The sequence below is a fragment of the Diadema setosum genome, chromosome 22 (assembly GCF_964275005.1).
Source record: "Diadema setosum chromosome 22, eeDiaSeto1, whole genome shotgun sequence".
Taxonomy (NCBI): Eukaryota; Metazoa; Echinodermata; class Echinoidea; order Diadematoida; family Diadematidae; genus Diadema; species Diadema setosum.
Genome location: NC_092706.1, coordinates 16736976 through 16764005, shown reverse-complemented (window position 1 = coordinate 16764005; position 27030 = coordinate 16736976). Strand labels below are relative to the sequence as shown.

Sequence of the window (27030 nt, the reverse complement as noted above, 5' to 3'; positions counted from 1 at the left end):
TATTCTCTTGCTTTCATGAATGCCATGTCCGCTTTGGACTACTTAACAAAACAGTGTCGGAATTTCAGAGCATGGGTATTTGTTCCAAGTTCATCCAGTCACTACCGACAACTGGGGATAGCCTGGTGGTAGTGTCGCTTCCCTGAAGGAAATAGATGACAGGTTCGAGTCCCATGGTTCTTTTTCTGACATGTTTGCGTAATTACAGATCAGCAGTTGCGATCTTACAAATTTCATTTGTTATAGGGAGACAATAAATACCATGCTTGATATCATTTATGCTTTAAAATAAAATCAGTTATAACAAGGATGAAGATAATGTACAATTTGACCTTGATTATCCGGCCTCCTTTTATCCGGAAATCTCTATTATCCGGACGCGTTCACGCAGTGAAGGATTTTTTTTTTTTCATCCAAAAATTGAGAAAAAAAACGGTGACTTTCATGGATCTATTTCACTAATTTCATAAGATGTGCATGATAGGTTTCTCAATATTTTATGAGGTAAAACATGTGTGATTTTCACATAAAGATATACTTTATTTTTGTGAAGAAGGGACACACTACAATATTGGGCAGGCTAGCATAGATTACACCACTGATGCAGGGTACGCTACCTACCTAGCTGCCAGTGCACTGGGACGGCAGCTTGGACGGCAGCTATATACACTGTACATTAACATTGTGTCTCCCATATCCGGCCAATTCGCTTGTCCGGATGAGCGCCGGTCCCAACATGGCCGGATAAACGAGGTCAAACTGTATCAAAGATTATGTTTCCTTGCTCATCATTGAAAATCTACTGCATTACTTGTTTCTCTCATGATGTCATCGTGTAGATATTGTAAAGAAAATAGAATTAATTTGTGTGAGTTCCCAGATGAGGATATGTTTGAAAATATTGCATAGGTTGTATCAAGATGTTAATGTCTAATGCAACTGAATTTCTTTGAAACTTATTTTCATATTTTGTCATCAGATATCTTTCTGGCAAGATTGCTGAAGGTAATGCCCACAACATCATGTGTCCTGCCTTTGAGTGCTGTAAGCTGGTACCTGTGGAAATTATAGAGACATTGGTGTCCAGGGAAATGGCAAGGCGATTTCTCCAGTTTGATATCAAGGTAATGTGTGTGTTTAACATAAGTAAGATCAATGTGCCTCATGTAATGGACTTCCCATTACTGAGTATCTGCACTCTAGGTAGTACTTCTGAATAGGAGGCAGCAATGTATGATATTGCCATGTAGTCAATTGGAGACCTTGAAGTATGAAAACATTCATCACAAATTCTCCATGAGGGTACCAGTATTTGCATTTCAGTAGTAGTTGGATTCTCCTTCTGTCAGCTCTACAGCACACATATCGAGTATGAGTTCCTTTGTGCTAACTTAAGTTTGCATCACATCACATGATGTGCTGTGTAACTCCATTGTTTTGCTGGATAGCTAAGCACTTATCGAGTGCAAAGTACTGACCTCAAGACAACATCCTTCTGTCACAAAGGATTTCACAATTTTGTTTACAAGCATTCACCTGGTAATATCTGCTTGAAGGCTGCCTGAGCATAAGCCCTATTTACTTGTTTGCAATGACTTTAGGGAATCATATATTGACCATGTTTTACCTTCTCCTTTCTATGTTACTCTGCTACTACATTGAGCAGTTTTAAAGGGCAAGATAAGTAGTGTGATGTTATGTTTTCATCTTGATTGATTAATTTATTGATCCACAGTGTTTGTATAGCGCCATATATCTGTTGTAGAAACATTCAAAGGCGCAGACTCCTCCAAGAGAGTTAGAGATTGAATTCCAGGTGAAAAATGTGAGTCTTGAGTGAGGCTTTGAAATGCTCCATTTTTTTTCATGGAGAAAAGATAAGAGGGAGTTCCATAGAGGAGGAGCGACAGAAGAAAATGCCTGGTCTCCTTATCCCTTGAGACGTGTTATGGTGTGTTCTTCATGGTTTGGGCAAAAGTAAAAGACATAAAATGAATGCATATTTTATTATCACTGCCGTTAATTACAAGTGTAACTGTGAGCCCATTGATACTACTACTGATTATATTCATGGATTGACTAAAACAATGAAGATGATAATCAGTGGTAATCTTAATTGTCATTATTTTTTAATTAATCTTTCCATCCTTATCTTGCTCTGCCATGTCGCCATGTCTCCAGGCCTTTGTGGACACAAACCCCAGTCTGAAATGGTGCCCCAAGGTGGGGTGTGGTCGGGCCGTCCGTCTACCAGTCAGCATAGAACCTATGTCCCCCAGGGAGGCATCTAGTCCGTCCGCCCCACCCCCAATGTCTAAAGCCGTGGACTGCGGGAGTGGACATCTCTTTTGTTGGTAATATAGTAGATAATGAATTTGTGTGTTTGCCACATTACATTATGACTGTATAGTGTCTTTTCCAAAGGGTGCAAATCGCTTATACATATATAACAATATATCAGACATGATAAACTTACACTGGATATACAAATAAACAGAAATGATGGTGTGAAATATCATATCTAACATTTCTGGCACTTTGAGATATCTAAAAACTACATGTGCAGAAGGTAACTCTTAAATCAAGAAAAATTCATGTGCAGTTGTAGTATACATTGGGAAATCATGGCTCATTTAATTTCATTTGCAAAATGCACATACAGTAGACCTCGCCTAAGTCGACATCGCATAAGTCGACAACTCGCTTAAGTCGACAACTCGCTTAAGTCGACACAATAAAAAAGTCCCGATTTTTGCCTTTGTTATTCCTTGAAAATTTCCTCGTCTTAGTCGACATTCATAAGTCGACAACTCGCGTAAGTCTACCTGATTTTTCAGTGCCAACTGAGCTGAAATATGTGTTAATTCCCTCGTCTAAGTCGACATAATTTTTCGCTCAAAATCTTATCGCCATTTTCTGAAAAAGAATTGTTTTCCCGCTCTGATTCGCTGCGTTTCTACTCGGTAATTTGCTAGTGTACGGCGCGGTAGTGTTCGCGCCATGTGTCCATTGTCTTGTATGCCAGAATATAGAAAGGACATACACTCATTTACACTGGAGCTGGAGCATTACATGTAGTACCCAAGACAGTCCACTTTACCCCTTTTCTCCCTCTCGTTTTTCTCAAAACGCACAAATTTTGTACACTTATATGTCCCAGTAGGTATTCATTATCCGAACATGAAATAGGTCCTAGGTGTTTTTGTAAATCCGAATATTCTAATGTTGATTATTCCGAAGCGGTATTAAAGCCAGGGCCCTTTCTAATGGGGCCCAAATTGTACATTTTCATCTTTTTCTTGAAAATGCCATTATGAATTTTCACCAAAGTTGGCAGGTAGCATCCCTAGGGGGAAAGAATCTCAATTCAATCAAATGGGCACCATGCCCCACCTGGGGGGCCCCCAGGAGGCCTAAATTTGGACCGAAATTGTAAATTTTCATCTTTTTCTTGAAAACCCTATCACAAATTTTCACCAAACTTAGCAGGTAGCATCCCTAGGGAGATAGAATCTCAATTCCATCAAATGGGCACCATGCCCCACCTGGGGGCCCCAGGGGGCCTAAATTTGGACTGAAATTGTAGATTTTCATCTTTTTCTTGAAAACCCTATCACAAATTTTCACCAAACTTGGCAGGTAACATCCCTAGGGGGATAGAATTTCAATTCCATCAAATGGGCACCATGCCCCACCTGGGGGCCCCCAGGGGTCCCACCCCCCTTCCTGTAAGGAATCTTTACAGATTTTCTCTGGAACTGGGTTGAAAAGTTGATACAATGAGTCAGTATATTGATGACTGTTGTTTCAAGTTTGTTCATGGGAAAATCAGGGGTACCCTACCCCTCCCCCCCCCCCACCCCCTTGGGACCCAAGGAAGCGGGATGGGATGGGAGGGGGTCCAAATGCGGGCCTAAATTTTCATCTTGCTGAAAACAACATAATGGCTTTTCACCAAACTTGGCAAGTAGCATTTCCATGGGGATAAGATTTCAAAGTGTTTGAATGGGCACCATGCTTTCCTTTGGGGGGCCCCAGGGGGTCCAAACCTCCTAAATTAATGGATATTCAATAATATTTTTCTCTAGTTCTAATCAAAAGTGATAGGGCTGTAAGTCTTTTTTACCCAAGCTGCATAATCCAACACTCGTGTAAAGTACAGTGTTCTTGGTAGGTATTTTTTACCAGTGTGATGGAATATGTAAATGGACACCATGCCCCCACTCTCAAAGCTACCCCCACCATAAGTTTCCAATGTTCTCAGGTAAGAGTCTGCAAGAATGCATGGAAGGTGAACTTGCGATACTCAGGTGAGCGTGTGACCCACAGGTCTCTTGTTACGTATGTGACCAGCAACAATGGTTTCAGACAAAAGTCAGGAATTTTGAACATTCATTTTTTCATTGAATCACATTTCCCATTTCCTAAACTTTGCATTGATATAAAGCACTTGTATTCTCTGGCACTGTATGATTACATATAAAGGGAAATATGATGCACTTTTTAATTTGTTAGCCTGACAAAATTTCGAGAAAACGGGCTTTGACAATTTTCCTCTTGCTCAAAGACAATGTCCGAGCTGCGATGGGAGGTGAGAATCACCCATCTGTGCGATGTTGCCAATCAAGATTATCCTCTAGCAACCACAGCACCTTCTGATTGGCTCACTGAAAGAATCAAAATCCCAGCGCACCTTCCTCTGAACTCATTGTATGGAGCCGACATACACCATGCTTTTCACTCGGGTTTGTGTACCAATTCGTCTTCCAAGATGGCGCATACGATAATTGTTTATGGTGTACGTATTACCCAAATGCATCCACACGCCATGCCCATGTGTGCACGTAACAGGAGCGGGCGGTGCATTCATATTAACATCAGATCTGTACAAGTCACGTTTTCATCATGTTTGTTTGTTTTTTTTTTTTTCCATCATTGGGGACCCTGAAGGTAGAAAAATTGCTTGAGCTGGCCAGGGTCATGCTTCCTGTTGTTCTGTTGTTGTTGCTTTTTTTCCAAGCCATGTACGTATGTGTTGCATTGTGCGGTGGTGTTTATCATATAAAAAAAAAATAAAACACACGACTTCTTACCTCATGGCACCCACAGCCATGATTGGTGCAGTCTTAACACGAATTTGTGTTTCTTATATTTGAAAATTAGTCATTTATGACCGCTCCTTTCCTCTCCTTTGCTGTCCTTTGAGTCAAATTTCTTGTATTTGCTGTCATATTTACTACGAGCACACTTTTGAGAGTATTGTAATTTTTCTTTTTACGTGATTATCAGCAAATTGGCAAAAATAATGGTCAAAATCTGTGTACCCTGCATGGGAGGGAATTTGCTCTAGTCGTGCGACTATTGCCTGAAACTGTTGACGCGGGTCACATGTTTATTATTTGCCTTCTAACACATTGCCCTTGCATAGGCAATTTTCTCTTTTAAAGAGCCTCCTCACCAATTAGTTTCTGATTTGTTGTTACCTGTAAGGTGGATGAATTTGTCCCCTGTCCCCCATTGCTCTTGGTAATGTGATAATGACGTGAGTTCCTTTCTTTTCTTTACAGGGATTGTTCTGGTGAACCCCATGACCCATGCAGCTGTGAGAACTGGAAGAAATGGAGTGAGAAGATTGCTGAGATTCAGCCAGAAAAATGTGAGTCCTGTCTGAAAGTAGTGGGATGTGTCCTTGACGCAGTTGTTTGTTTGTTGCTATATTAAATTGATTTGCACTTCGCTTGATTCAATCTGTGGCATATATACCAAAATAATAAATTGTGGTAGACTTCTGTATTTTGTGTATGTGTTTTCATGAATATGACAGGAAATTGCAAAGTGATGAAAGATTCAGAATTATTACAGTAATGTTGATAGCATTCAAAGCAAGACTGAAGCCTAATCACTGAATATGATGTTAGGTCACCACTATCCCACCTGTAATTGTGATATGTAATGTTTACACAAATATTTGCAGTGAACAAGACAGATGAAGAGACAGAAAGTGCTGCAAACTGCTTGTGGCTTATAACAAACTCCAAACCATGCCCTAAGTGCCATTCTCCCATCCAGAAAAATGAAGGATGCAACCATATGAAATGTACTAAGGTAAGAAGACTTGGCTTCAGTAATGTGTTATATGATTGAATAGAGATTTGATGGGAGTGATGATGGTTATGAAAGTTGTGGTGATGCTCATATGGATGCAGATGAAAGCCATGATTTTGTTATGGTAATGACAATGACAAAGATGATAGTGATATTAATGGAGCATTTACAGGAATGAGAATAATCAGTGCTGTTTTTAGCTCACCTGAGCCGAAGGCTCAAGTGAGCTATTGCGATTGCTCTTCGTCCGGCGTCTGTTGTGCGTTGTGCGTCACACGTAAACTTTTTATATTTTCAGCTTCTTCTTAAGAACCCCATGACTGATTTTCACCAACTATGGCAGGTAGCATCCCTAGGGGGATAGGATCTCGGTTTGTTGTCCCCGCCGAACGAGTTCGAGCAGGGGACTATGAAACGGGCTCCATACGTGTGTGTGTCCGTGTGTCCGTGTGTCCGTCCGTGCATCCGTGCGTCCGTGTGTCCCTCCGTGCGTCCGTGCGTCCGTCCGTGCGTCCGTGTGTGATCAAAATGTTCAAAATGCTACTCCTTCGCCATTTCTAACCCGATTTTGATTCTGTTTGCTTTATATGATAGCACTACATGGGAGCTTTGAAACTTCTATAAAGAATTTCAGTTGTGACCTTTGACCTTGACCTTTGACCTATATTGTACATTTTGCTTCAAAATGCTACTCCTTCGCCATTTCTAACCCGATTTTGATTCCGTTTGCTTTATATGATGGCACTAGGTGAGGGCTTCAAAACTTCTACACAGAATTTTGACCTTTGACTTCTTTGACCTTTGACCTTGATTTTTTGTCTATATTGTACATTGGCTACAAAATGCTACTCCTTCGCCATTTCTAACCCGATTTCGATTCCGTTTGCTTTATATGATGGCACTAGGTGAGGGCTTCAAAACTTCTACACAGAATTTTGACCTTTGACTTCTTTGACCTTTGACCTTGATTTTTGACCTAAATTGTACATTTTGCTACAAAATGCTACTCCTTCGCCATTTGTAACCCGATTTCAATTCCGTTTGCTTTAAGTGATGGCACTTGGTGAGGGCTTCAAAACTTCTACACAGAATTTTGACCTTTGACTTCTTTGACCTCTGACCTTGATTTTTGACCTGTATTGTACATTTTGCTATTAAATGCTACTCCTTCGCCATTTCTAACCCGATTTCGATTCCGTTTGCTTTATGTGATGGCACTAGGTGAGGGCTTCAAAACTTCTACACAGAATTTTGACCTTTGACTTCTTTGACCTTTGACCTTGATTTTTTACCTATATTGTACATTGGCTACAAAATGCTACTCCTTCGCCATTTCTAACCCGATTTCGATTCCGTTTGCTTTATGTGATGGCACTAGGTGAGGGCTTCAAAACTTCTACATAGAATTTTGACCTTTGACTTCTTTGACCTTTGACCTTGATCTTTTTACCTATATTGTACATTTTGCTACTAAATGCTACTTCCGGCGGGGACATATATTACGCACCGCGTAATTTCTACTTTTCCTTGTTCAAATGGGCACCATGCCCCACCTGGGGGCCCCAAGAGGGGCCCAACCTCCCCTCCCCCCAAACCCCCCCCCCAAGATTAAGGAATCTTTTAAAATAAATCTTCCTTCTCTAGAACCAAATGTGATGGAGCTAACTTAATACTATGAGTTTTAAATAGTACATTGATGACTGTAGTTTCAAGTTTGTTCATGGCAGAATCAGGGGTGCCCCCCCCCCCCCTTTGGAATCAGGGGAGGGGTCTTAATGGGGCCCTAATTGTACATTTTCCTCTGGAACTTCATGAAAACCCCATCGTGAATTTTCACCAAACTTAGCAGGTAGCATCTCGAGGGGTATAGAATTTCAATTTCTTCAAATGAGCACCATGTCCCACGTTGGGGGCCCAGGTGGGCCCAACCCACCCCAAGGAAGGAATCTTTCAAGGTTTTCTCTAGAACCAGAAGTGATTGAGCTAAGTTAAAACAATGAGTCAGTATATTGATGATGGTTGTTTGAAATCTGTTCATTGCAGAATCAGGGGTGCCCCCCCCCCCCTTAATGGGGCCCAAATTGTACATTTTCATCTGGAACTTCATGAAAACCCCATGGTGAATTTTCACCAAACTTAGCAGGTAGCATCTCGAGGGGTATAGAATTTCAATTTCTTCCGAGCCTGAGCCAGGGGCGACAACCCTTGTCACAACAGTCTTTGAATGGACGTCATACTTTCCTTGGGGGCCCAGTATTCTTCTCTAGAATCAGAAGTGATAGAGCTTTAACCCTAAAGGGGCCGGGGGGGGGGGGGGGGCAGAATCCGCCCCCCCTCGACGTTTCGTACTATAATTCTGTAACGGGAGAAGACCTCGTTGCGAGGCTTCTTGACTTTCTTTGTTCAAGTCTCGCGCAACTTTTGAGACCAAATTTGCAACGTCCGTGCATATGTTTACGAAGCCAGGCACGTCGGACCCAAACATGCACAATTTTGTGATTTTGTGTACATATCCTATGGAAAACAGTGCTCTGTCATGAAAGTCATAAAACCTTGATTATTTTTACAATTGATCACTTTCATTGATTAATTTTATGCTAATCATGGTAGAAAAGTGGTCAGTGACAATTTCCAATAAAAAAACAAAGAAAAAAACTAAAGTTGAAAAACAGAAATACATAAGAAATTCTGAAAACAATAAAATACATAAGAATTGAAATGACTTTTTGAAGTTTTTGTGATGTACAATTGTTAAATATGCCAAAACAGATTTACTGACCAAAAAGTAGGCTCTTAATGACTTTGATTAGGCTAAAATATGATTTTGAGCTTAATTTGCATAATTAATGAATTAAAATTAAAAATGGATTGTTTCAAAAATTATTATGGCATATTCTTGTGTATTATGACGTGGTTGTCACGCATGCCAAATTTCGTCACGATTGCACCTCTGATGGCCGAGATCTTGGGGGGGGGGGGGGCGGAATACGCCCCCTCCAGTCTCAGCATAGCCAAAAAAGCCCGGCCTGATTAGGGTTAAGTCTTTTTTCCCTAACTTCACAGTCCAACATTCTATAAAATACAAGGTACTTGGTAGGTATTTTTACCAGTGTGATGGAATATGCAAATGGACACCATGCCCCTAGCTCTCAAAGCTTCCCCGCCCTAAGTTTCCAATGTTTTCAAAAATGCATGGAAGGTGAACTTGCGATACTCGGGTGAGTGCGAGAGCCTCAGGTCTCTTGTTATGGCTACTGCCCGTCTGCAAGATGTTGCTTGTGTATGTTCTGTATTATTTGTCAAAGGCTCTCCCATTGTAGTGATTACAGAGGGAGCAAGTAGAAGGTCTTTAGGTGAGACTATTCAAGCCACCAGTGAGAGCCAAGATCGAGTGACAGGGCCTTTAGAAATCTGGCTGAATTTCTTAACTTACTCCTTTGAATTACCAAATTTTCTACCAGCATTTTGGTAACAAAGATCGCAACCAATATGCAGAACACTGTACAAAAAAGTGTATGCATGTATGTTTCACATTTATGGAATATGGTTTAGGATACTAACTGGATCATCATGTGGCTAAATTAGTCAGTGGAAATGGTGTGCCAGCTACCAAGGTTTTCTCCTGGTCATAAATAATAATGACAATCTCAGATTTCAAAATCCCCTCACTAAAGTGTTTGTCTTGGGGTCTTGTGCTCTTACCTAAGCAATGACTGTCAGTGCTAACAACAGTGTGAGGGCTTTGAATAAAAGGCTACTCCTGTGGTAGGGATACAGTCATGTCATATTATGTGCAGTATTTCAAAGTATTTGGATATTCCTTGATAGGTGTTATTTTACCTTGGATTAATTTTTGTATACTAATGCCTCCCCTCTAGTTTAGGCGTGATTAAGCTTGATGGTGTTGGAAATATGAGAGAGAGAGAAAAAAAAATTGCTAGTCCTTTTTGTCACTACTGGTGTTAACATACAGATGGTGATACTTACACATAGGGGAAAAATGGAATTTTTGACGGTGCCAATTGTTTTCTTTCCAGTGTAAACATGACTTTTGTTGGGTGTGCCTTGAGGTCTGGAGTAAACACAGTTCAGAGACTGGAGGTTACTTTAGGTGCAATCGCTATGAAGTTGTCCAGAAGGTGGAAGAGAAGACAGAAGCATTAATGTCAGAGGTCAGTAAAAATGTCACAAAGATGTGACTGCTTTGCCATCATTCTCCTCAGACGGGAATTAATTCTCCATCATGAAAATATTCAGCAGAGAATGTAGGATTTGTACTAATTTTTTCCCCAAGCTGTGTTTCCATCTCTGATCAGTGTCATTTGAAATATTTGCACAAATATGTCAGCGTATATGCTGGGAGAGCTGTTGTCATATACTGCCACAATGTCAAAAGCCAAGTCTAAATCTAACTTTGTCAAAACTCAGCCGTGATAAGAAAAGACAGTAGACTGTTAGTGACTGTACAGAGCACCATTTCCTTATATTGAAATGAGATACTGGAAACGTATATATCCTTTAGTGATTATTTTTTTAGCGATTAATTTTTTGCGCTAAGCAGCTCAAAAACAAATTCCTAGGTTCTTGAATTGTGCTGTACCATAACTTTACACTCATATGTTTTCATTCAGTTCACACAAAAGACAGAATTTGATTTCACATTTCCCTGCATGAAAATTAATATGCTGCCTGATTCACGTGAATGTACGGCCTGCACAGAAACTACTGCAGGCGCAATTGTGCTCAAATGAATACTAAGCCACATGTGCACACACACACACACACACACATGCATACTCGTAAAAGGGAGGCATCGGTGACAAAGCCCACCATTCAACTTGTTCGAAATATGCAGAGAGAGTTGTGAAGATATTTTCTCGGGTTTTGAAATTCGTGCTAGCCAAAAGTATTGCGAAATATGCAAACATTTCCCTGTTTACAGTACATGTAAAAGGTCTATCTGCATGTGGGAATCTACCAAAAATAATCCCCCAACCAAATAATTTCACTATTGATGAGGAGTATTTCTAATGAAGTGTGAGCTAGGCATGCCCACTGTTTGGATGTAACAAGTTTATCAGCATTCATTTCTGAAAAACTGTGATGAATTATGCAAAGGACAAAGCAGTATTTGAAACTGCTTGTCCCGATAAACTAATTTCCCTACTACTTGCATGCATCAATTTGTTTTCCCATTATATGTGGCAGGAAAAATAAAATCTTTGTTGTAACATTATTTACATCTTGATTTGAAGTTGTGTATTATGCATTTTGTATTGAAAGGTTAGAAGCTGTCATCTGTAATCTGTTATTTGTCCTCTTCATTTTGATCATGCAGAATTACTAGTTGAAGTAAGTAAAATCTTGCCACTAGGTTTATCATGTACAATCATGTGATGCCAACATGTTTCAATCCTATTTAAATGATCCAAACCATCATTTCCTTTCAGCTGTTAAATTGACTAACAGCACCATGCTATCAAGCTTGTTGCAGAAATTTGTTGCACTAGAATTTAACAACAACCTATCCCAGCTTGTCATCTAAGATTGGAGTATTACAAATCATATTATGTTTTTTCACTAGAAGTAAGGTGATGACTTGTATAAATTTTGTACAATGAAATAACAACATGATCAAACAAGTGTTACAAGACTTCAGCAATCCTCCTTATCTTCCTTTGAATAAATTCTTGTACAAGATTCTAGACAACTTGCTTTCCTGCTCTGTAAAGAAAGAAAAAAAAAAGAAAGTCTTCATTAGCAGATACAAGGAAGCTAAGGGACACAGTGAAAGGTAATACTATGCAAATGAACTTTATGAACCATGTCCACATATTCAGAAACTTGCAATTAATTGCTGTATGTAGATACAAAGTGTTCTGAATAATGGCATGTCTAGATACTGGGTGCATGTACACCTGGTATGATTTTTGATGAGTAGACCAAGTTATAAGGCAGTTTCCTCTTTAAATGTTCTCCTGTTTTCACTGATGTCTTTCAAATTGGGAGAAGTGATGATACCATTGCATACCTATATGTGAAGTGGAATTCCATTTATTTGTTAAAGTCAACTTGAAAATGCTGTTGAATTGCAGTTTAAGTATGATGGGTATATTTTGTGGAAATGTTTGCAGTTGCTTAAATCAAATTAAAGCTCTCATTGTTATGCATCCTCTGTTTCAGGCTGATAAGAGGAACAAAGAGATGCAGGAGCTGAATCGCTTCCTCCACTACTACACCCGTTTCCGTAACCATGAGAACAGCTTCAAGTTGGAGGAACCACTGCTCAGGAAAGCACCCGGCAAGATGCGGAAACTGGCATGCCATTCGGAAGCCAAAGGTAAAAAACCTGGGCATTGTTTCAGAAAAATTGTGCAACAACTGCAAGATGAAAATAAGGGCAGCAACAGCAAAAATAAAGTTACCATTCTAGTATAATAGAAATGCAACATGTCACATGTGAGTGTGTTAGTCATGGCTGTTGTAGCTAGAAAGATTGTAATTGTCAGTAGAGATGTTGCAATTTTTGTAAGTCTGTTTATTAGACAGGGACATGGAGTTCATCATCATTATGTATCCTTCTCACTCACAGATATCTGGCACCAAACTGTGATAGTTTGAGGAACAATAAGAAACTAATGCTTGTCAACATGCAATATGCAGACGGGCAATAGCAGGAATATCTTGTTCAGAACAAGCTCATGTTAAGTGCAGACATTATTTGCAATTCATCATGATGTCCAACACATTGTATGAATTCATAATCATCTGGACATGAACACTTTCATATGTAAATCAAAGACATAAATGACATTCCAAATGAAGTATCAGGAAGATTTGTTTGCCACTTGCATTGAAGACATATTTTATATGCAGTAGTAAGGGAAATTAGGATGGTTCTATCTCATTTCTTGTTTGCTTTGTATTTGCAGCATCTAGAGAAGAGACTCAGTTCATCCTAGAAGCCATCCAAGAACTCCTGGCAGCGAGACACATACTCAAGTTCTCTTATCCCTATGGTTATTATCTGGAGGACAGTGGGGGCAGCAAACAGATCTTTGAGTTCATGCAAGTGAGTATGAAAGACTTTAACCCATTGGTAACTGAACGGCCTGAAACTGCCCATCTCATTACTCCCTAAAATGCGCGAAACAGCCCGTCTGCTTTTTTATAGTTTTATGTTTTACCATTTTTATTGTTTTTATATAGAATATATAATTACCATACATAATTTGAAAGAGGTCAAAGGTCAACAAAAGTATGTCAAAATTACTTCTGTGACACACCATTCTCTTGGTAAAATCTTAATAGGCTTTCAAATAAACATAATTTATAATAGACAAAAATAAACATTCAGTGAGCTATTGTACATAATTTAGAAAGTTGTCTGAATGAGAGTAATATTGCTGTACCTTCTAGGGAACCAAAGTCCATTACATATGGAATCTTCAGTTGCTAAAGGGTTGAGAAAGAATATCAAATGCAGGCTGCGTCAAATGTAGCTGAGGGGTATTTATCAATCAAATTGTGGGCTACACTGAATACAGTAAAGGGTTTTGAGTTACAGAGTACAATCAGCTCAACATTTTTTTTTTTGCAATTTCAGAATGCAAAAGTTTTTCACTGAAATTTCATGACTTTCTTCTCTCACATCTTGTGCACATTTTGAGACCTTATTTGTGAAAAGCAGGGTTATCCTTGCTGAGATATAGCATATTTTCATGACCAATGTCAGCAAAAATGGCAGTTCCAATGACTTTCATGTATGCCGTATAGGGGTTTTACAAGAATTGTCAGATGGATGTTTTTCCCTGGTTCTTCTCAGATGACATTCCTTTTGGCTATCATCAACTATTTTAGATGAACAGAAACAATGAAAAAAAAACAAAAAAACAAAGAAGTACATAAATTAAAGACAAAAATAATGAGAAATTTAAAATGGCCCGGGCTATATGTGACCATGCATCACAAAACAAACAAAAAGTCGCCAGACATGAAATCTTAGCTAAGAGCATATTCTAAAGAGCAGACTTTAAGCTTTAAAATGATGTATTAACTCAAACCAATGGACTCTCCTAACCTATCTAAATATTGGAAAGAAGGCACACACTCCGGAAAAGTGTGAACTGAGAAAAGAGGCTCTGAAGTACAGTGTCTATTCAGGCGCTTAATCTTTTACCACGCCGTGCAGGCTGTGCGATGAATGGGACGAAAAACAGGATGTAAACTACTGGAGTAACAACAATGAAGGGATTATCGGAGATGAAATGAAATTGAGCATGCTTTATTAACACATTCTGTCCTTAATGCCAACTTTCAAAGCAGAAGCATCATCCTTTCAAAAGTTATAGGAGTTGAAAGTGAAGAGTGTGTACAAGGTTTTTAAGAAATGAAAAGGGGACTCTAAAGACACACTTACACACGTAATCACACTATTCTGCCAAAAAATGTTCAAGATAGACTGCTAAAAATCACACTTTCATGCCCGTTTTTATGATCCCAAATTTTAGCATAATGTAGAAGACTTGCTCTTTCAGAAAACATGAAAAAGTCAAGATCGGCTCATTTGATCCATTTCACCTATTTTCAGTCCTCACACAAAATCAGTGTGTGCGACTTAATGTTCGTTTTGTGATGCATGGTCACATATGGGGTTAATCTATGATTGTAACGTACAATAGACTGAGAATATCAGAGACTTCCTTACTGAATCCATGTTGATATGAAGACCAATGTGTCTTTATATTTTGCAACAAGGAAAGCACTTGTTTATTCATTTGTATTATTTGTTTGAGATATTCATATTTTTCTCGCTGCATAGATCATAAATTTAGTCTGGAGGCAATTGATATAAAAAATCTTGCAGTTGGGCACAGGGGCTAAAGGTGAATGTGCAAAATCAATCAGTCTATTTTAGCTTCAGACAGTATGACACAGATGAAGACTAATGTCCCACACTCTGTGTTGCAAAACTTGCCTGCCAAAATTTTGCACTACCATTTGACCAGCTTTCGAAACCTTTGCAATTGTTGTTTTTGAACAAGTACAATACTGGTTCATGTTCTGTGAAGTCTAGCACCAGTTCCTTCCTCCACATCCACATGTCTTTGTTTAATGAAATAAAAGTTATAAATATCCTCATTTTAAAAATCATGTAACATGCATTTACTATTTCTGTCTCTCCTCATTCGTAAGAGCAATTTAACCAATTTTAAATGATTTGTTCTGATTATAATGCATAATATTTTGATGTATTGTATCATATTGTACTGTGCTGTATTGTATCATATATTTTATCTTGTATCTTGATATTAAATTGAATGTAGTGAAGTTGAGTGCATTATGTCCTGTAGTATCACACTAAATGGATCATATTATCAGATCATATTGTCTTGTACTCTCCTGTCTCATTATTGTCACTTAGAATGAGCTTGAGGAATCATCTGAGACTCTGTCTCAGATGGTTGCAAGGAATTACTTGAGAACACCAAGGGTCAAGATAATCCAAGCTGCCCAGCTAGCCAAGAGGAAGCGCTATGAGTTCCTGTCAGCTGTCAGCAAGGGCTTCCTCCCACCGGATGTCTCCCCGGACTCCCCCTCTAGGAGGAGGAGGACCAGCTCCTCATGGTCCTACCAAACATGGGATGATGATTCTGATGGGGAAGTGAGTTTGAATCACAACCTTGTATGTTTTCATGCTCTGTAGGATTATTTCACTGTGCTTATTAAAGATCATGCGTAATGATACTATCAAAATATCTGTATTAAACAGGCTTACACTGTTTACTGTACATAGCCTAGACCAACACACACACACACACACACACACACACACACACACACACACACACACATTCACACAAATGATATCATAGGCCAAATAATATTGATAATAATAATGAAATGTGAATTTTCTTTAATTTGTCTCCCTCTACAAATGAAATTTGTAAGATCGCAACTGCTGATCTGTAATTTAACAAACATTCGGAAAAAGGACCATGGGACTAGAACCTGTCATCTACTGCTTTCTGGGCAGTGACACTATCACCAGGCTATCCCTAGTTGTTGGCAGTGACACAATGAACTTGGAACAAATACCCAAGCTCCTAGATTCTGACATTGTTATGTTGAAGTAGCCCAAGGTGGACAAGGCATTAATGAAAACAAGAGAATATTAAATTGCTACATTTGTTGTTAAAGGGATGGTGCAGTTTCGGTTGAGCCAGGGCTTCAGGTTTCCAACATTTTTTGATGGTGATTTTTATGAGATAGTTCTTATGAAATGGAAGACCATATTATTCTAAGAGGAATTCAGTTAAAGGGAATGTACAGTACTGGTTGAGGTGAGGATTCAAGTTTATAACATCCCTAAGTGAGATAATGAGAAACCTCTTATGTAATATGAAAGAGCTTGTAATTTCAAGAAGGTTTCAACATTTATTTGATGAAAATTGATTTTCAAATGGCTGAGATATCAAAAAAAAAAAAAAATGATAATAATAAAAGGTGACAGGCCACGCCTTTTATTAGGATCTCTTTGTTTCACCTTGTTTTTGGATATCTCAGCCATTTCAAAACTGATTTTCATCAAATAAACTTTTGATTCCCCTTAGAATTGCATGCTCTTTGACATCTCATAGAGTGGTTTCTGAATATCTCGCAAAACATCAAAAGCTAAATTCTCACCTGAACCAGAACCGTACAGTCCCTTTTTAAGTTTATTTGATGAAGAATTGGTCATGAAATGTATGAGATATCCAAAACAAAGTGATCCTAATAGAAGGTGGAGCCATTTCCAAACCGATTTTCGTCAAATAAACTCTGAATTCTCTTTAATAGAATTGTATGCTCTTGAACGCTTAATAAAATGGTTTCGAAGTATGTGAAAAAAAAAAGTTTTAAGCTGAATCCTCATCTCAACCAATACGTATCTTCATAGATCATTAGTTGCAATCTTACAAGTTTCATTTGTTGTAGTAGACAAATGGAGAAAATTCACACCTCAACCTTCACCCCTCTGCTACATATTCTCTTTCTTTCAATGATAATGACAGTAATGATGATGGTGATGTGTATAATGATAATGATAATAATAATAATAAAAATAATAACAGTACTAATAATATAATTATAAGAAAACTTATTGGAGCAAATGAAATACAAAAACCAACAAAATGCTACCTACACATAATGAAATTAATGTCAGAACATAGGAAAAACCAGTCATATGCTAATGATGCAGTAATGAGTTAACAACATCAAATTATAACGATCACATGTTCCATCAATATATGCATTGTAGTAATGATACTACTACTACTACCACTAGTGGCTAGATTTGAATTCGTCATTGCTGACAAATTAAGTGATCTGTAGCAATCTGAATGCCAAAGTAATGATCACCAGATGTCATCTCACAATCAACGATCACTCAAACCTCAATATATGAAAAACAGAGTTTTCTCATAGACTTTGCACTCAAAATTTCCAGCTCAATTCTTTTTTTAGCAAATCATTGATGTCTGAGAGGGAGACCAATGTCCTAGATAAAATACAACCGTATCTTTCAGTATCTACAATATGAATCAGATAGGTTCCGTTCCATGTTTTTCCTAATTTTTTCATAGATTGAATTAAAATCATATTTGTACAGAAGATTTGCAGTGTGATGATTTATAAAGTATGAAACATCTTGAAACCAACCTGAGGTGTGAGATAAGAGTTCGGTGATTTTATATTAGGTACGAAATTTCATCTTCACTTAGAAAAAAAAGCCAAAGGAAAAAATTAAGCTAGATTTTAAGTCGTCACTGAGATGACTTCTAAAGGTCATGTGCAGGATCCTTTAATGATTGCTTTTGCTCATCACATTTAAAAAAGGGGTATCACTTTCATTTTTATTCCCAAGGGGGCCGCGTATGGACTTGAAATTATCTTAAGATACGTCTGGTCAAGTTCTATATGCACATGAATTTTTAACACATTTGCACAAACAGTATCGTAGATACAAAATGAGAGAAAATAACATGTGCGTGTGGAAGTGTTTTGATATAGCAAGCTTGATACCTGTGAAACTCGATAAAGTCCTAAAGAGGGCTTTAACATTAACAAAATCTAACTGTGACACTCTGTGCTTTAAGGATCATTTTCACTTTCAAATGTAGCATATTAAATATCATCTTTTACCATGATTTGCGTAGCCATGATGGCCATGTATCAGCTTGCTGTTCCAAATGTCAGAATGTGGATGATTGGAAAACAAAATTCTCTAGATTAGCCTAATGAGTACCAGGGTCTTTCGTTGCAAAATTTATCATCATTGCATGGTGAACTTGGCACCTGTGAGTCTTACAGCATACATGTATCTTAGATTGGAGAAAGATTAGATGGAACTTCCTTAAATCTGCACAAGATAAGAAAGAAACATTTGGTCATTTCCAAGGCTTGGAGAAAAATGTGTAATTTCAGCATTGAATAGTGTCTTTTAAGTGTTCAACCTGACCTTTGACTCTTAACCTTTGACCCTTGACCTTTGATGTGATTCCCCATAACTCCCAAGAGAATCATTGTCAGGCAATACATATATATAGTGCTATTAAAGTTTTATGAAGATACCTTCAGCCATTCCAAAGATAGAGAGAAAAAAGTTATACTTAATTTTTTTACTTGACCTACATGTATGACCTTTGATCTTGAGTGTTTGTACCCACAAGCATTTGAAAGTACAGCTCTCTTTTTAGAAATTTACACTTTCTTGTTTAAAGTGTTTTTTTTTCCCCTAGCTGTCTTATGCTAATAAAGTAAGCAAGAATGGTTTCAGAGTAGAATGTGAAGAATGCGATGCTGTCCACTAACAAGAAAAATGTTGTTACACATTGTATTTAAAATTAATGAATTCTTGCATTGAGTAGTTTTTATTGCAACTGATTGTCAAAATGTCAGAGCAAAATCTTGGCACACATTGACTTCCACTGTCTACTTGTCATATGTGATATTCATGTACATCATCAGGTTTAACTAATTGTACCTGAAGGGAAAAAGGTGCTAAGTTATTAAATCATTTATGTATCATCATAACGCGACTGAACTTGAAACGTTTGTCAAGTCTCATCCATTTAAGACTTTGAATAAATCAGCCAACACTGTGTCATGTTTTCCTCAATATTATTTGTGCGGCCCTTTACTGAATTTTTTTTTTTTTTTTTGCAGCTTAGTTGTATGAGATTGAAATCTGTTCAACCAAACAACAGAACAGTAATCAAATCATGGTGACACTAGACTGTTTTAGAGTAACTTTAAGGATTGCCAGAGCAAAAAAAAAAAAAAAAAAAAAAAAAAAAAATTCTCTCTTTTTCATGCAAACACTTTTCTTGGTAAGTTTACTTACATTTTCAATTTGTTTAGACCATCAATTCTTCATCTATCAGAACTCTGAAATATTTGGTAAACTGAACTCTTTTAATTTAACTGCCATTCAATGAGATACTGAAAGTGTCAATTTTCCCAAAATTAGCATGGGAACTGATAATCAGGACACAAATTTTGTCAATGTTAAGAAAGAGACAATTTTCCTTGTTCCACGCCATAACTTTGTTTAGTGCAACAATGAATTTTTTCTTCTGAAAATGTTGGATTATTAGCACTGACAGTGAGGGTGGTATCGTCAGTGTACATATCTGTGATATATTCTTGAGTACACTCAGGTAGATTGTTAACATTAATTGAAAATAAAAGTTGACCAAGAATTGACCCTTGTAGCACACCCAATTTGATAGTTGATGGATGGGACTTGGCTTCTTTGAATTGGGTTACTTGCTGTCCATCACTTACCGGTAAACATGATTTGAACCAATCAACAGCTGTCTTACTACACCCGATCATTATATTTTATGTAAAAGTAGCCCATGGTCTACAGTATCAAAGGGCTTCTGAAGATCTATGAAGGCAACTCCAGAAATTTAATTATTAGATCTATATTTAATAGCCATTTATTCACAAGTTTTGCAAGAGCAGTTGCTTTGGAATGCAATCATCTAAAACCAGATTGATTAGGGTGTTATAAGTTTTTCGCATTCAAAAATTTGCTCAGTTGTTGATGGACAGCCCATTAAATGATATTACTCACAATTTTTAAGATTGAAATGAGGTGGTAGTTATTCAACAGAGAAATATCTTCAGCTTTAAATATTGGTACTACCCGAACCTTTTTCTATTCACGTGGAACAATTCTCATAGACAGGGATTTGTCAATAATATCCCAAAGAGACTTTGTGATAACATTCTTTGTCATCTTTAATAGTTTGCAGCTGATGTGATCTTCTCCAGTTGCTTTATCTTTACCAAGAAGTTCAATCTGTTTCATGCAAGATCTCTTGTTATCACATTTACATAAATCAATTATAAAATTGAGAATGAGTTGGACCAAGACCTTTGTCCTCATCTAATATCGTCATGAGCATACATACTCGGATTGGACTCAAACTAACAATCTCCTGATTACTAGACAGGCATCGTATCCACTACCGAGCTTCCACTCAGCAGCCAGTATTGGTGTGAACAGAGAGGTGTTATTTTGATTATGCTTCAGTTGTTCTTGTCTGTACTTTCATATCTTCCTTTTGGTTATCAGTGCATTCTTAAGATACCACAAGAAGTGGAAACTGGACACATTGAACTCAATCATGTAATGGACTATGGTAGATAAAGATGTGGTGTATGATATCGAAGGGTGTCAGCTGCAACAAAATGAGTCAGTGAATAGGGTGATACATTATCTTGGGTCAAGCAGAGAGAAATGATGCTTTACCAGAAATAAGTGAAAAGTGATTACCACTGAGAGAAGGCAGAGAAAAGTTTAGATGGCCAACACTCCCCACAGTGCATTGCCTCACGTATAACGATCAGGTAATTGTTTTGATAGTACCCAAGAAAATATGGTGTGTAAAAGACTACAATTAACATATAAATGAAATGCTTTGATTCTGGTGAGTACACAACATGGCCAGTGATTGGTTGTTTGACAGATACCTTGCGCTATTCTTGGATTAACATTAAGGTGGTTGCTGGAGGCCTACCTGCTATTGTTCATGCTGGAATTCTTTCTACTTGTCCTTGATTGTGGTCATGACAGAATGAAAACTTTCAAGGTGGTTTCCTTGAGACACTGCTTTCGAGGACTACACATGCTAATGCTAATGATGATGCTAATGATAATGATAATGAATAACGCTTTATATATAAAGCGCTTGATACTGATGTTTCTAAATGCATTAATCTTGGGAAAAAAATATTGAAGTAAAATACAGCATTATGTACCTATGAAATATCAACAAGAACAAAACTTGGGATTGAGTAAATAGATAAGTTTTCAGCAATGATTTAAACTTATCAACACTTTCAGCATTACGAATATAGAGAGGGAGTTTGTTCCAAAGAGATGGAGAAATAACAGAAAACACCCTATCACCATAATGGTAACAGGTGTGGGGACCATGTGATAATAAATACATGCTATCCTTAAAGCCTGAATATCTCTGCACAGGATTATTATTTTTTTAATCAAATGAAAACTATAGTATCAAATGAAAGCAGAGAAATAGGAAAATAATGCCATATCATTCTCAGAGATTTGGCCACTCCAGACTTTTAACTCCTTTTGTTGTAGCAAGTCACATACACTGTGATAGACCATACAATTTTCATGCTGTTGATAAAATTTTCACCTTTCTCATGTGAGGAATTCATAGCAGTTTTCTGTAGTAAAAGGAATATGATCTGAAGTATGAACCCAGTGCTCTGTCATGTACCATTTGCAGTTCAAATGTTTCAAGAGATTTCTGTTTCATATACATGTAAACTTTCATACGAGTACAATTTGTATATTAAAGCAACTACTTACAGTTGCATCATTTGCAGATGAAAAAACAACAACAACAACATCCCAGCTTTAGTGCTTTAATATAGTTAAAAGATGTGAGTTAGGGATAAAAACAACAACATGAAAATGTTAATCAGTATAGTCAATGTTAAGTATTGTTAAATATAAAGAATGTGAGCAAAAGTTTTACTAAAATCATTTCTAGAATTAACTGCGTACAGTTATGGTTTCTTGAGAAAAAGAGTAATATCTCCTTGCATTTGCAGCTTTATTGCCAAATTTTTATATGTTAGGATGTTTTGTGATACATTTGAACCATTTGTATGCATCAAATGTGATAATTTGAACATTGCTTGAATCACTACTCCCAATGGTTAACAGTGGCTTTAAGCTCTTTCTGTAAGTTTCATTGTTGTCATTTTTTAGTGATGTTGTGGGATAAAAGGGTTAAGTGATGTTGAAGCCCTGTCATTTACATATTGAGTAATATTGTATTTTCCCCTTCAGAATGATGAAGCATTGCGCAGAGCCATTGAGGCATCTATAGAAGATGCCATGGCCCAGTCCCAAAGGCAAGGTATGGAAGAGGAAGAATCATCAGACATTTCCAGGGGGAGGTTGGGCAGTGGAAGGAATCAAGGAGGTGAGATTTGTTCTTCTGATCAGCGCACATAATTGTCTGACCAATGTGATGGCCGTCAGTCCTTGACCCCCCCCCCCCCCCCAAAAAAAAAAGAAAGGCTCAAAAACTGTAATTCAGCTTATATGATTCCTTTAATTTCACAATGTTTTGCAAATACAAAGCTTTGTATTGCCTCTTTGTGTGTGTTTAATTCTTTTCTTGGAATTCATATTGGCAATTTTACACAAACATCTGCTATATTGCTTGTGGCTGTTGGGACTACTTTTTTGAGAATGATTTTGTGTCATTGATTTCTGCACAAGTAAAGTTTTGTTTTGAGCACTAATTATTATTAATTATATATTTCTAATGATCATACACGATGACTATGTGCTTAATTGTATCCCCCGGCATATATGCCGGAGGATACTTTGGATTCAGCAGCGTTACGCCGCCACTGCCTTCTCCACCACCGCATCGCATTCTTGTGTGTACTTGTGCGCTTCATGGCCCCCCCCCCCAAAAAAAAGTCTTCAAAATTAAGGAATCTTAAAAAATTCTTCTTGTCTAGAACCAGAAATGATCAAACTAAGTAATATATTAGATAGTACATTGATTACTGTAGTTTCAAGTTTGTTCATGGGGGATCAAGGGGTTTTCCCCGTGGAGTCCAGCTTCCAAATGCATGGCAGATCCAGGAGCGCCTCCCTTAGAGCTTGGGGGGGGGGGGGTGCCAACTGGGGCCTAAATTATACATTTTGGGGGGTTAGTACGGATGAGGTAGTACAAATTGGTTACTGCAGTGTCTAGTTTTTTCATGGCAGATGTAGGGGTGGGCTTCAAAGTTGGGACCCTATTTTTCTCATCTTCAGTTTTGTTTTGAAAAAGCATGGTCAGATTTTCACCAAACTTGACAGGTGTTATTGCTAGATTTTAGAAAATATTTGTACAAATGGGCACAATTCTTTACTTGGAGTGTCCCAGGGGCACGATGACCATTGGGGATGGGGCAGGTTGGGGTGCAGAAGGAGAGACAGAGCCCCCAAATGAAGGAATCTTCACAAATCTTCTTTTTCAGAACCAGAACTGACAAGCTACATGTAAGTAAGTCCTGTGAGTGAGTAAATTGGTGACTGCAGTTTTAATTTGTTCATGGCAGTACCAGGGAGGGGCATTTGGGGGGGGGGGGAGGGTAGGCAGACGACCCATTCTCTTCTTAAAAACACATGGTCAAATTACTCATCAAACACAGTACATTACTTTGTTAAATTTTCTATATACATGTACAGTGTACTCAGCAGGTGTGATTGAATCTGCAAATGGACACCATGCCCCCATGAAAGCCCTCAAACCTGCCCCCCCCCCCAAGTTTGCAATGTTCTCAGGTAGTAGTCTGCAGGAATGCATGGGAGGTGAACATGGAATACTCATTTGAGTGCAAGACCCCAAGCTTACTTGTTACATTAGCTGTGTTCAGACAGAGGCAGTTTTGGTCGGAGTAACTTAGGAGGAAGGGTCGGAGGAAGCTTGGTCGGAGTAACTTTGGAGGATAGGTCGGAGTAGTGCCCGTCTGAACAAGGTCGTGGTAACTTCCTCCGATCAGAGGAACTTGTCATGACCTCTTCCTCCGAACAAGATACTCCTGAGTTTTCTCAGGGGTATCACGCTACTATGACTAGCCGGTCGGAGTAAATTGCCCGTGCGGACAAACCCTCGGAGTATCTATGAAGATATACATACCTTACTACCTAGGTAAAACTTCCTGGGTCAAATCGCAATGTTGACATTTTGTGACTACATGTGCGCGTGTAGTGCAATTCTAACCTAGTCGATCGCGACGAAGAAGCTAGCTCTAATGCAGAAATTTCCATCAACAAGAATGGAGAAGACAAGTGCCACTGGTAAAAAACAATCGCATGGTCGACGTGCGCGGCACTACCACTTCCGGAAGATACACCGACCCTCGCACATAAATTGGTCAGAGTTTCTTCCCACGACCGTCGTGTGGACACAAGGGTCGTCGAAAGATATGCATTAATTTGAATTTTAATTGCCGTGCCATTAATTTTTACTCCGACTAGAAATACGTCTGAACATGGCTAATATATCTTGCTTTTAAGAATGCATGGCCAAATTTTCTACATACTTTGCAGGTATTTTTGCCAGTGTGATAGAATATGAAAGTGCCTCCCCCTCCCTCCAAATTTTGTCAGTGATAGTCAGCAAGAATGCATGGAAGGTGAAATTTTTGTACTCAGGTGAGCGTGACACCACCATTTCTCTTGTACTATTATATGTGTTTTATTAAATGATTTTTTGAAACATGTTTTTCTTTATTTTATCTATTTATTTATTTAGTTTTTTTTTTTTTTTTTTTTTTGGGGGGGGGGGGGGGGACACTAAAATTTCTTTGTCTGGCCACCAAAACCTGAAAATTGTTGATTTTGGTAAGTGTTGAGCCTTAAATATATCTTTATGTGGGAATCAGTATCAACTTTTATGGTTAGATATACATACTGATGACTTTTCTTGTGACATATTTCCAGAGTGCATTCTACCTATTTGAGATTGATCAGCATTTTTTTTAAATTTCATGCCGCCGTTAGAGTTTTTCACATTTTTATGCCTCCGCCACGAAGTGTCGCCGGAGGCATTTGTTTTCGGGTTGTCCATCCGTCCGTAATCAATTTTGTGGACAGCGTATCTAAAAAACTGTTAGAGGTATCCTAATGAAACTTGGCATGTATATGTATGAGTGGGCCAAGTTGTGCCATTAACTTTTGGGCGCACATGCTCAAGGTCAAAGGTCAAAAGGTCAAGGTCAAATGCTCAAAATTTCACTATTTCCCCTATATCTATGCAATGCCTGGAGGTATTTTCTTGAAACTTGGTGTATACGTGAACTACCAAATAAAGATTCCCCAGAGAGAGCTTTGGGTCATGAGGTCAAAGGTCAAGTGAAAATGTTAGAATTTCACTTTTTTCTCCATATCTCACAAATATTTAAAGGCATCTTCATGAAACTTAGTTATATGCATGTACTGACTGGCAGTGATCATGTAGGGAATATAGGGGTCATGGGTCAAAGGTCAAGGTCAACTCATCAAAATGTCATTAATGCCTGCAGGATTTTTTCTTGAAACTTACTGTATGCATGTATTATCCAATACAGATTCTCTTCGAAGTCTCTTGCCAAAAGGTCAAAGGTCAAGTGAAAGTGCTAAATTTCACGTCTTTTTTAAACTTATAAAAGGGTCAAAAGTTGGGTACAAATCCCCAAATACCTGCACTCTTAGACAGTATATCCATTAATCCAAGTAAACCTAGTTCAAGGAAAGTGAACACTCGATGCATTTGTGACAAACCTGTCATTTTAATATTTTGCCAGTTATGTGAAAATGTCATTACACATTGTCAAGACATTGTGCTGTAGACCTATTTGGAGAACCATGCTTCATGGCGGAGGCATACCAGTCGCCATAGCGACATTTCTAGTTTCAAGAATGATTTCTTCCATGATGCAAGTAGTGTTGTTTTTGTGATCACCATTAGCTAATTGAGCCAGTTGTATCTTTGATAACACTGAAATTAGGATCAACCACCATGACAGCAGGTCTGCTCCGTGCCCTAGAGATGTCTCAACTCCTGTTGATGCAGCAGACAGAGATGCTGGACACCCCTTCTAGTCGAGTGGAGCAGCCTTCCTCTAGTAGTGGCAGTGCACAGCAGAACACCAATGATGACAACAGTCTATTGACAAGGTAGAGGGGCTAGATCATTTTTTTTTTCTGAAAACAATGACATTCAAACAACATGCAATACATTGTAAGTACCCAACATGATTCATTAGGGGTGCCACCTGATGCTAAACTAAGCTCAGATGGATGGATTGATACATTGTGTATATGTACATTTGCATACTTGCCCAACTCAACTGCTTTTTGCAGACCACTGCTTTTGAGAGATTTAACTCTTAATGTGCCAGGCCCAAAACCCTAATGTGCCAGAGGTTTTTTCCTAACGCCAGAACGTTTCGAAACTGGATTGACAATGTAATTTAAAACTGCCATATCTTTGAAACTGTCGACTGTTTTGAATTGAGTTCTACAGAACAAATATCAAGAAATAATTGTTCTTTCATGTCATGTAGTCAGTTTGCCGTAATATCTATCTGAACCTGAAATATTGCAGAAATAATCGAAAAAAAAAATCAAAAAAATTATTAGAAATTTTTGTGTATTATTGAAAGAAAGAGTCAGTCATGGTTTTTCTTCAATAGAACACTCCCTTGACTCTGTGAGAAAGTTTTAGATCTCCTCTTTCAAATGGTAACAAATTTGAGTCCTTTAGTCCCAGATCCTGTATTTGAAACTAAAGTAATTGTCCCGGGCCCTGGAAGAGTCTCTTTTGTCCCCTTGAGAAGGAA

The 27030-nt window shown here is 38.2% G+C and overlaps 1 protein-coding gene across 1 annotated transcript in view; it reads left to right on the top strand.

Annotated features, from left to right (window-relative positions):
* LOC140245099 (ankyrin repeat and IBR domain-containing protein 1-like) overlaps positions 1 to 27030 on the top strand; it is a 91114-nt gene that overhangs the window by 43543 nt on the left and 20541 nt on the right. The window contains exons 9-18 of the mRNA XM_072324697.1: positions 980 to 1124; positions 2182 to 2354; positions 5568 to 5656; positions 5975 to 6105; positions 10143 to 10277; positions 12289 to 12445; positions 13038 to 13177; positions 15530 to 15769; positions 22490 to 22625; positions 26197 to 26365. Of these exons, the coding sequence (XP_072180798.1) occupies positions 980 to 1124; positions 2182 to 2354; positions 5568 to 5656; positions 5975 to 6105; positions 10143 to 10277; positions 12289 to 12445; positions 13038 to 13177; positions 15530 to 15769; positions 22490 to 22625; positions 26197 to 26365 (1515 nt within the window). The remainder of the gene's footprint in view (positions 1 to 979; positions 1125 to 2181; positions 2355 to 5567; positions 5657 to 5974; positions 6106 to 10142; positions 10278 to 12288; positions 12446 to 13037; positions 13178 to 15529; positions 15770 to 22489; positions 22626 to 26196; positions 26366 to 27030) is intronic.